The sequence below is a fragment of the Parasteatoda tepidariorum genome, chromosome X1 (assembly GCF_043381705.1).
Source record: "Parasteatoda tepidariorum isolate YZ-2023 chromosome X1, CAS_Ptep_4.0, whole genome shotgun sequence".
Lineage (NCBI taxonomy): Eukaryota > Metazoa > Arthropoda > Arachnida > Araneae > Theridiidae > Parasteatoda > Parasteatoda tepidariorum.
The window spans coordinates 41,130,438-41,142,879 of record NC_092214.1 but is presented as its reverse complement, the minus strand read 5'-3'; the positions used below and the strand labels follow the sequence as shown (position 1 = coordinate 41,142,879).

Genomic DNA, 12,442 nt, shown 5'->3' with positions numbered 1-12,442 from the left:
TTTCTAGAACATATTTAGAAACACTATCCTTTAAAAAATATATAAATTTTATGTATTAATTAAATTTCACATATGAATATAGGTTTTTGACATTTTCGACATTTTTGACAGTGAGGTTTTTGACGTGACGGTTTAAACCATGGTTTAAACTGTCAAAAACTGTCACATGTCAAAAACCTGCCAACCCTGTTCACATCAAAATTGATTTTCATTTTTTAGTGGTATGTTTCTTGAAATATTTTTCAGAGTGTAGTTATTTTGCATATTTTAAATTCCAAATGAACTTTTTTATTATCTTTAGCTCTACAGGGTTGATACTTGTTCAGAAAAGATAAAAGAAAAAAAAAACTGGTAGTTGAAACATTTTTGTACCTTTCTTTCTGAAGAAGTAAACCTACTAACTCTATTATTACCCATTAGCAGTTACAATATTTATATAGTTAATATAAATTATTTTCTTGTTAATAATTTGTGATAGGCACAGAGAATTTCTTTTTCCTGAAAAAAAGGTAGACGTTCTTATAACCATTTGTTTTCTTATTTTCTGGATAACATGGTGTCCACTCTCTCTGGAAGCAGGGTGAACCCGGAATTCTCATGGAATTTGAAACTACTTCTAGAAAACCTGGAATTCTCAGGGAAATACACTTTAAACTCTAAAATTATAACTGAAATATCAGCAACTAACAGTATTGTTGGCCATATTAAGTTAAAATAACTACACAGAGCATTTTAGACTATTATTGGGCTCATTAAGGTAACTAATTTTGTCTTTTAAAACTTATCCAGTTGTACTTTTATCTATATTTCTTTAAAAAATCTTTATTTCTTAAGACACAATTCTCAGTAAAACTCCCATCAAAGTCTGAGAGCAGATAGGTAACCATTTTAATCAACCTGCAAAAGTGTACAGTTTTGGTCCTTATTAAACTGCTCTATCGTAAAATGCTCAACTTCAATCACGGAGAGTCAAAGTGGAGAAGCCATCCTCTCAGTAGAGGATTAAAATTGCGATCACATTTCTTCAGATTTTTTTACCTTCAAAAATTACCCATTGGGCAGGTCTAGTGCGACATAAGCAAAGTATTACTACTGTTTATTTTTCTTTCCACCTGTGCTACTTGAATAAATAATTAATCTTTAAAAATTTCTATCGAATTATTTCATAATATTACGATATTAGGACAGTATTTATTACGGAAACCAATTTCGATATATCTGTAATAAAATTATCAAAGACTTGAATTGAAATCATAATTTTTATTATTTAATGTTATGAAAACTTTAGGTTTGAAACAATAAATAATATTAGTTTGAAAACTGACAGTGTTGATTTATCTTTTTTTTTTTCATTATTCTACATTACATCTACATTATTTCAACATAAATTTTTTAATACATATTTATGTTTGTAATTATTAAAATTGAAGGAAAATTTGCATTAATTTGAATGGCAACAACTAATACTCATAATGTGTAAAAATTTACTAATTTTACTCTAGAAATCTTGGGAAATTTTGTTTTATCTGGTGAGTGGCCACCCTGTAGCACGCCTGTCTTTATTATAATTTCATAATAGATTATTTAAAGTGTTTATTTAAACTATACAATACAATAATTATTAAAAAATTTATTTCTTTTTAAGTAAAAAAAAATTATTTTAGAAAAAGTTAACTTAAAAAAGATTATTTTAACTAATATAGAAATCAATTTTATTATTTAGGTAATAATTTTTGCTTTCTTTTATCCAGTTTATTGTAAAAATGTATAAGTCTGTCACCTTATCAAAAGAAATTGAAAATAAGTAATGAAACCTCAATATTTTAAACTAAAAGGAAGGTTAGGAAATCACTCATTATCCATTAATGAAATAAGAGAAGAAGATATTACATAATTTCTTTAACAGTAACTTTTTTTATGCAAGTAAACAATCTTTTAGGAACATTAAGCATGGAACGTTGAACTCACTTGATAAGTGATAATTTCTAAATGGAAAATAATTGTAATATTTCTTGAGATATATTGATACATAGTCATGATTCATTATATCATAACAAGCATCCTCAGCAGTGATTGCATCATTCTCTAACATTGAGTTGCATTGATATTTTTCTAACTTAGAGTTGAAAAGAGAGAGGGAAAACAATTTTTTTCATTTATGTCAGTCTCACAAAAAGGGTCTTTTTCATGTCCTCAGTGTACTTTTTTGCTTGTCTTCAGACTCAAGCATTTTTTTTATGGAAATTGATGTTTTTTTAACTACATTTCAACAAAATGAGATTAATATTTTTTAATTTATATTTATTTTATGGGACTAAAATATATCTTCAGATCATTTCCTAGCTTGTCATCACTGTTAAAGTACAAAAAAATCGTTTCAAGGAAAATAAATTTAGAGTTAGTATTTTTCATTTTGCAATATTGAAATATAGAATGCAGAAAATCAATTTAAATTCTATTTTGTTAAAAAAAATTATTGCTACTAGATTATATTAAAGTTGGTCGCCCTGATTCCTCACAACAATACATTAATCTTCCTAATTTACCACAGAATAAATTCTTTTATTAAAAACTTCATCATAGAACATGATTGTAGCAATTTTTCACCAGCAATAGAACAGATTAAAACAGATATCATTTTTTGCATGTATCATTGCCTCATGTATTTTTTTTTAAGTGAATTGAATAAAATTTAACCTTAAAAGTGAATCATTATTTTTTTCTTGTACGATTATATTTATGTTATTCTCTCACTAATGAATCAAAGGAGAAGGTGGTGCTGAAGTGAAGTAACAGGGATTGATTCTAAAGTGTTAACTGCTCCAAAGTTAAGCCTTTGTGCTTAAACAGGTAGTGTAGCGTTTTTAAAAAGTGCTTAAAGGTGCTTATTTTTGTTTTTTAAAAGTCTTTAAAGGTGCTTTTTTCACTGAGTGTTTTTAAAAAGTACTTAATTTTTGCTTTTTCAAAAGGGGATTTTTCCTTAACTATGTTGATTTTCGCTTCGAATTATGCAAAAAGACATAGTTCACATTGTTCTATTCAATGTTTTCAAAATTAATTCAACCCAATCTATTTTGGCGTATTGTCAGTCGTTAGCGTATTAAAACGCTATTCGTTATACGCGATTCAAAATTTCATGTTTTTTGACAATTGTCAAGAACAATGCCAAAAGGTTTTTTTTTTTTTTTGACATGACGTTTAAAACAAGATAAAACCGTCAATTGTCAAAAACTTTCCAACCCTGCCTAATTATGATATTTTTTTAAAATGCTTAAAAGGTGATCTCTGCTTTTTTTTAGTTTTAATGTAATAAAGTACAGCAATATTAGAAATTTTAATCCATTATATTTTTTATATTTCATATTTTTTAAAGTTTGCTTAAGAAGATTGTTTTTAGGCTAATGACCCTTGTATTGAAAACTAGAACCAAAGTTTAAATTAACAAGAGTTGTTGGAATTTTTTCAATACTTTTACTTATGGAAGTCTTTTCTTTAATGTAATCAATATTTAAAAATATAAATAAAAATTAGCTTAGTTTAATCATTTTTCGATTAAAGGCAAATGATAATATAGTTAAAAGAAGTTTAACTATGCTGTTGACTTCATTTTCTGCCTTTTTGCTATAACTAACTCTTGAATCTGAATTTTATAATTTTTTTTTCCTATTAATTCAAATATACATAAATTAGCATTCTGTCAAAATTCTTTGCATCTATAGTTTTTATAAGCAAATTATTGAAATATTGACAGCATTTATTGTGAAATTTTCAACTGTTCCGTGGAAAAGGTTTAATTTATTAATGGTATCAGAATTTCGTTTTGTGGTATATTTCTTTATACATATGAACTTCTGTATTTAATAAACTTAAAACAATTTATTAGTAAGAAAGTTTGAATCCAACAAACATATATAACTGGGCTGAGTTTTACTCAATGACTTAAAATAAACATAATATCATAAATAAAATAACATTTTGACAGTTTTTATTTATTTATTTCATTCCTAATTTGTTAATAATATTATAATAATATTTTCATAATTTGATGTGAATAAAAACACGAACGAAAAGATTATTAAAATGTTTATATTCCTGTTACATTAGGACAGTGAAACGTTTTACGAGACTAAATTTTCCTTTATGTATATATAGGTTGCTACTTTAAAGACTGAAATTAAAACAGAACTATGTGTTTATATTATTGGTGGTACTAATTGTATTAGTAAGAATGCTGAAGCTTTTTGTATGTAAGTATTTTTGAACAATTTATCTTTTAGTTTAGACTGATTTTTTTTAAAATTAATATTATGTTTTTGTTCAAAAAATCTCTTTTTTTTATATCTGTACATTTGTTTAAAAAGTTACAAACTGAAGCTTAATTTCAGAGTTGGTCATCTGTAACAATAATTCAAGTAAAGCCGCTTGCCTAACAAATATTTTAAAACGTCTTCCATATTACGAATACTTAATTACAAATTATTTTTAAAGGTTTTTGTTTGCTTTATGATTTTAAATTAAACAATAGGAACAATTTCAATATTTAAAATAATAGAATGCCTTATTTTTTAAATATTCTAATGCATTGTTTCTTCGTTACCTGCTTTTCAATTGAAGTTCTTAGTGGAAGGAATCGCTAAATGTTATTTATCTATATTTCAGAACATCAGTATATCATGAACATAGATGTGTTTACTAAATTTATTTCCCTGTTTATAATCACTTTAATCAATAAAATCACACGCTTTAGTAGAAAATTAATATTCTTCTCCAACAGATAGCCATAACATGTTTTAAAACTCAAAATTGTTTTTTAAACTGTTTCTTTGTATCTTCTTTTCTTGTGGCTCTTAAATTGCAAACTGTTCAAAAGCTAATTTCAAAGTTTACTATTTAAATTAAATTTTCAAAATAAAACAATTACAGCATTAACAATACTTGTATCATCTAGTATAGCGTACTATTTAAACACAATTTTAGTGGAATTTTCTACTATTTTAATCCAATAAATATGAGAAAAATATTTTTTAATATAAAATATAATTATTACAATTTTTTAAGTCACATCACACACAAACTCACAGCTATGTGCTTTGAAAAAAACAAGCTTCCCATCATCAGATGTTAACATGCATTGTGTTGTAAAAACTGATAAGATCAGGCTTGTTTCTTTCTGATATATGTATCATGTATTTGAAAACAATGACAAAAATGTATTACTCTATTTTGTTTTGTCTTCTACAAAAGTCCTTGTTTTGCTGATATGTTGATTTGTTGTCTTTCATAATAAAACCATATCATGGCATTTCATGTTCATTTAATTTTTTTCAATCAGTAATTTAGGATCAGAATTAGCTAAACTTAAAAAGCTAACATTAGTTACTGAAGGTTTCTTTGGCGCTGGTGAAATAGTTGGCAAAAACTTTTGCGAAGAAAAGGAAATTTTAGCCAAAGGAAAACCAAAATGTATATGTTATCATATACTTCCACATAGGGATTGTAATGTAAGTGCATTTTAAATGCTTCTTTATAAATATTTATGTAAAATATTCTAAAATATAAATGCAACTAAATGATATAAAACATCTCTTAATGATAAAAACTTATAACCCTTGAATGCTTGTTTAGTCATGTTCCTGACAGTTGTTGACCTCAAAGCTTTGCCATCTAAAAATTTTATTTCCCTCTTAACCCAAATATACTTCAATTGCAAGTATCCGATACCTTTAGCCTAGAAACAAGTGTATAAGTGTTCAATGCATCTTTACTAGGCTAATTGTTTTAGAGTTTTAACTTTAGGAATTATTGTAGGAAAAAGCAATTTGGTACATAGTTCTACAATTTTAAAATTGAGAATTGAGGAACCATTCTCTTAAACTTGCTATTTTTAGTAAATATATAGTAATTAAGAATGATAATGAATGAGGATATTAATGTGTAAATTTTTATTTTCATAAAAACTGTTTTGGTGTTAGAAAACACTGATTTTCAATTTTACTAAAAAACTTTTTTTTTAACAAAAAAACATGCTTTTTTTTTCTTCAAAAATATTAATTTTTTATAAATTTCACTACAAAGTTTTCAATATTAAAGACTTATACAAAATCATGCATCACATTATGTATTAATCAAATGTAATGTGTATGTATATAGTAATGTATTATGTCATATCATATTATTGTAACCCATCGCATATTATAATTATGTTAATCATGTATTTTTCACAAAGTCACGTATGTGCGTGAATCGCACGCAAGGAGAATTCTCTCTTGAAATACTTATTAACTAACCCGATCTTTACAAAAAGCTCAAAAAAAGTTTGAATCTGCTTTTGAAAGGTCGAAATTAAGAATTTTCCTTCAGTGCTCATATCTTCCATAGTTATACGGCAATGGCTTATCAAATTCAAAAATAGGATAGGGATATTGATTAAAAAAATAGGCACAAATATGATTGTGACATCAATAATTGCGAGAAAAATAGGCAGTAAAAGTTTTGGAGAGGGAAAAGTTCTGGAGCATTATCTGCACTGGCCCATAATTGGCATAGTTAATTTTAACAACTTTTTAGGAGGTATATTTTATAATATTGACAACTATTTAAATTTTTTCGCATCTAACATTGTTATTTTTTCTTAAGCGTCATTTGCGATAATCTTTTATTTTTGTTAAGGTAGAGCACTTAGTTATCCAAAATTTACCCATTTCTTAGCATTCTCGATAATCTGAGAATAATCTCGATAATCTGATCTCGATAATCTGAAGATAATCTCGATAATCTGAAATTTTACTTAATACAATTAGGGGAAGTTTCAAAACATTGCTAAAATTGAAATTATTAGCCAAATGTTAAAATTTTTCTTTTTAATATTACATTTCAACCAAAATATTTTTATACATATATTTAATTATATAAATTGAAACATTGATTTTTTTTTTTTTTTTGAACATCTGAGACCTTTTTGTTTTTAAGTATAATTTTGTTGCAAATTTTTTGTTTGGTCATTATTAAATATTGCAATATCTTTTCAAACTTAATAATACGTTAATTTAAATTAGTTTTCTTTATAATTATTGGCAAATGTGCTAAAAATACTAATGACTAATTTGTATATATTATTCAAGTTATCAGATATATATCATGACCTTCTAGTTTACCTAGACTTTCTTTCATGTTTTATTGACAATGAATTTTATGCTTTTAACCAATTACAACGACTCCTTTTATCATAGATATTTACTTAAATATGTGTAGTTATATTATAAAATTTTATGCATTTATTTATCAACATGCTTAGATTTTCCATTTTATATGTCTTTTTTATTGAATATATAAAATTAGGTTTCAAAAAGAGCAAGACAAAGCGAGGATGGTTCCTTTGAAAAGATACCTTATGGACGTACTCTATTTTATGGCAATTCAATTGCTGAGAGAGATGACATTGTATCATCAACTTTTAAAACCTGTATTCTTATTGAAGGTAAATTTTGCCCACAATATTTTCACTTTTTATTAAAGAGTTTTTATTTTAAGTGAAACATTGATATTTTTTTAAAAGATATGTTTTGTGCCTTGATTTTTAAAATTCATATAATTCGTTATAGTTTTTGCTCACATGTTCTCTTTTATGTCCTAACAGTTTTCTAAATTGTTGATTCAGTACTTAATAAGTTCTGTTATTGTTGCAGTATTTTTTAACGATTTTTTATTCATTTATTTTTTATTCAATTTCGAAACAACAGACATGCGTTGCTATCATTAATTTTTCATGTTATTTCCTATCTAATTTTTTCAAAATTTTTTACCTCTAGCTTGTAGTAATTTTAATTGATTGTTACTAAACATCTTTCTTTAATGAACATTGCATCCCAGTCGTTGGAGAACTTTTTCTAAGCATCTATACACTCTTGAATAAGATTGGACCATTTATTTAAACTGCAGATAGCCTTTATCTTTCATGGGTGGTCTGTGTGAATCACATGAATTGTGCTCCAGCATTCACAATGGATGGCAATTCCTGATTTTGTCAGCTTTTATTTTATGCATTGCTGTGAAATTACTTAGGCGTGTGACTAATATTTGCTTTCCGATTTCATTTTTTTCTTTTTTAAGTTCTAAACACTGGTTTAAACAGTTCTAAATACTGGTTTTAGTTAATGATAATTGCAAGCAAAAATTCATTACATTTGAGTATAAAATTAAAATTATTGGGGATAGTAAAGAAAAAAGTGTGCAAAAGTTAGCACTTCACAATATGAATGCAGAAAAACGTAAATAAACATTTAAAATAAAAATAATAAAAATTATTATTGGAACAGTTTTTTTTATTAAATAAATTGTTTATGAGTTTTTGAAGAATCAATTCATTGATAACTCCAATTAACAGCCACTTCTAACTGCCTGTCACATAGGCATAGTCTTGGAAAGAGCCATTGCTCAGATATTTTGTAGATAATAAAAAAGAAAGAGAAAAAAAAAATTCTCTTATATATGAGTGGAATAAAATACATATATGTTATATGAAGTGATTTATTTTTTATCTGCATTAAAATACCCTTTGAGCTATTTTTAAATAATTAAGCCTTAAAAAATAGTTTTTTAATAATGAATGTGAAGACCACATTGGAAAAATGGTTTATGTCCGTAAAACTAGTTTGGAGAAAAAATTATTTTGCTCAGAAGGGAAAGCTTTTTTGACGGTTCTGCCCATTTTCATTGTGTCATTCAGAGAGAACTGATTTTTTACATTATTGATTTATCAAAGCTTAGTAATCCTCAAAATGTAACAAATAGCAATCCAATTATCATTTTTGCAAAAAATGAACTTAAGCCATTCTCCCTCCTTGGTCTTCATATGAGTTAAATGCTGTTTTTAGCTAAAAGAATTTTTTTCTAAATTTTAGGTGGTGAAAGAAGTGCTTCTCTTGCTGAAAAATTCTTGTGGAATGATTGCACAGTTATACCTATCATTTTTAATAATAGATCAATTTCGTCTAAAATGTGTTTGTTAGCAAGCATTAAAAAGGTATATATAATTTATTGTAATGTAATTTATTGCTTCTTTTATTTAATTGATCAATAATTGAGAAGCTGTATATAAAAGTGTTTCATAATACCATTTTTGAAAAATGAAAACATTCAGATGAAACAGAATGTTATTGTTTACTTTTATTTATTCATTAATCATAATTCACAATTTGCAAATTTCACAATTTAAGCTCCCATACTTGCTTTAACCACCCTTCCTGTGCTTTGCCCATATCTCTGATTTTGACTCAAGGAGGGAATTCCCTCTTACAGACAAAAGGACAGTAAGAAAGAATAGTAAAAATGTCAGAATAGCTTCAAGTAGCTATTAAACAAGTCTCTCTTTAAAAAAAAGAAAAGATGTCAGAAAAAGTTTGTGCAAGCTTTATAGAGAAAAAAGAATGATGTTCTGTTAGGAAAACGTATAAAGCAGGATTTTGCTTAAAAAGTATATCGTAAGATCCGTGATAATTTAGCGTTATTGGTATAAGCAATTTTCTCAAACCAGCCGAAACTGACGCAAGAAGCAAGATAACATACAAAACAGACAACCTAAAACCGGGATTCCACTGTATAAATTTATTGTGCCCTTTGAAAAAAATTGCAATTGGGAATATGGTATATCCAAGTGTATAAGTGTGAGATAGTAAATTTCTGGATTGCTAAGTGTATGAGTTGACCCGTGAAAAAAATATTTAAAAAAACTTCTAAAATTAAAAAGCATAAAATTATTTAGTCTACCAAGTTAAAAATCACATTTTCTCAAATTAAAAATGTTTCACATCTGGTTATGATACATTTTTTAACAATTAAATATGCAATAACAAATTTTGTGAGGTAATCAGTAAATGTGAATTTATTACAGAGTTATTCATATCTATCTCATTATTTATAATAATGCATTGGTATTTCTCATTAAACGAATGTCCAGTTTTATTACTGGTGTATAAGTCAAACCTCAGATTTTCGTAAAATTTTTGGTTGGGTTGAGAAATCAACTTATTCACTGGGATAGCTACGCTACATCATTTTAAACCTTGTGAATGCAGTGAGGACTTCTTGCCACTTTCTGTATTATAGTGCAAGATTCTTTTACGATTATCAAAAATGTATACTGTAAAATAATCTAGATTTCACTAGCTTTTAAACGATTAATCACGACCATATTATAACTTAACATTAAATAATTTCATAATATATTTCATTTCTATTTGTAATCTATTCATGGGTTAGCTAACGTTTGCTTCTATCAATTGTGAAAGTCCCACAGTGAACTGATCCGATTCCAGTAGACCATGATGTCAAGCATCACTTGCTGTCGTCAATGAGAAGGTGAATGATCATTTAGTAAAGGGACCGAGTGTGCAATATTGGTTCTCATTAAACTGTTCTACCATATAGTGCTTTAATTCACGTGCAGGTTTTTGGGTTACCAAAAAGGAGGAGCCATCCCCTTTTCAGCGGTTCAAAATTATATAATGGCTTGTCCTTGGATCAGCCTCAAAGATGTTCCTCAGACCATTGCCAATAGCCCATTGTGCCGCTTTAGTGTTAGGTAAATGAATATCTAATATCAAGTGTAAACTCAGCATTTTGTTTATGAATAAAAACATACATTTTAATAGCATTCTCATTTTTTTGAGTTAATTTTTGTAAGTCTTTAAGTGCATATTTTGTCAATTATTTACCACAGATTATATACTTTTTCACACAGAAAATACTGTTTTGGTTCTGTTAGGATTGTATGGTGAAGTTGTAAAAATAAGAACTTCATTACCTTCAGTAGCATAGAGTCTTAGCAATCTTAAATATCCTATTGGCTGAAATCAATCCTGTAAAAAAGCTATGAAACCATTATAAAAATTAAAAAATATCATTTTGAACAATAAACAATTATGCTGTCTGCGTAATTGATGACTGTTTTGCCATCTTCCTACACTGTCTAGTTAATTTTCTCCTTATATGTGATTATAAGACAATTTCATTGATGTATTTTGGTGGCATTTTCTTTCCTTATACTTATTTTCAAAAATTAGTTAAAGTAGTGTTTAATTCTAATTTCCTATAGTAAGATTTCTTTATGAAAATTTTTAATTTCATCTCTCCTCAGAAATAATTTTTCAATATTATGTAATCTGTATGTATTGTTTAGTATTGTCATGAAATTAAATCCTGCCTTGTTTTATTTAAGCTATGAAATGTTATAAAAGGATTTTTTTTTTTTAGATGGATAATTTCAAAATTCTTATAAATTATTAATACCTAAAAATGTGTTCTTAGAAAAAAGCTCTTACAATTATATTTACGTAATGCAACTATTTTATTTATTAAATATTTCAATTACCTAGTTTCTTTTTCATGCTCTGAAAATACAGTGAATTTCAGATTTGAAACTATAAAAAGTAAAATGGAAGCTACATTAGCAACCAAATGTTCTGTTTCTGCTGTTGTTATTAAAATGGAAAAATATGAATACTTTATACTAATATATGTCCAAAAAAAATTTCTAGTTTGCATTTTTCCTCCCTATATAGGGTACTAATGAGTAGTTGTCACATTTTAAAATATTGTTCTACTAGGGAAGAATTAGGGTAAAATCTAAATTTATATAGACGGTTCATAGTATATGTGTATACATATATTTTAAATAAATTTTCTATTTCTTTTCAGCCGCCACTAGGAGTTAGTAAGCAAGATTGGTGCAAGTTGGAGCAATTTAACAGTGTTGAAGAGCTTGCAAAAACTGTTAAAAAAATTGTTTTTGATCTTTTTAAAGCAAGATTTAAAATTTTAGATTGATATGTTATTTAAACAAAGTATGTTATTACTGCATCATCTTTAAATACCATGTGTCACAAATTCATATTCCTGAAGTACAAATCAAAATTTATATATTTTTTCTATGTTTCTTTTGAAATTGTTGATGTTGATTTTTTGTTACTCGCTTTCATCTATACAAGTGCATTAAAAGATTTACTTTTTAGCTATAACTTTACTAGTTTAATTCATTTCGTCAGATTTTACACCTTAACAAGCCAATAGAAAAAAATTATTTCTAAATAAAGATACAAAGTGAAAACACAAGCATACTTACTAAAAATAGCTAGTCAACGAATTCATATGCAACATGCAACTACAAAATTTGGGTGTAGTTTTAGAAAATGGCCATGCACTTCATGAGGAAATGCAGTGCCAACTTAAAAAATCAGTTTAGTATTGACATCCTTATCCTTTCCATAATAGTACTTTTTATTAAATATTATGTTTCCACATGCGTGAATCATTAAGCAATCGTAACCAACAACTTCTAATTCGAACTTCAAAAGCTAAATTTGAGTTAGCAAATGTAACATTATAATAAAAATCTAGAAAAGAACATTCATGTTAGTTAAACTTATTAGTAGTCTCCAAAACCACC

General features: G+C 26.6%; 1 protein-coding gene across 3 annotated transcripts in view; it reads left to right on the top strand.

The window, feature by feature from the left end:
* Positions 1-12,014, top strand: part of LOC107439186 (uncharacterized) — a 62,065-nt gene extending 50,051 nt beyond the window's left edge. For all 3 annotated transcript variants that reach the window (XM_016051692.3, XM_016051691.3, XM_016051693.3), the window contains exons 15-19: positions 4,153-4,247; positions 5,333-5,501; positions 7,339-7,477; positions 8,901-9,022; positions 11,695-12,014. In XM_016051692.3, coding sequence (XP_015907178.1) covers positions 4,153-4,247; positions 5,333-5,501; positions 7,339-7,477; positions 8,901-9,022; positions 11,695-11,823 — 654 coding nt within the window. In that variant the 3' untranslated portion in view covers positions 11,824-12,014. The remainder of the gene's footprint in view (positions 1-4,152; positions 4,248-5,332; positions 5,502-7,338; positions 7,478-8,900; positions 9,023-11,694) is intronic.
* The last annotated feature ends 428 nt before the right edge of the window (positions 12,015-12,442 follow it).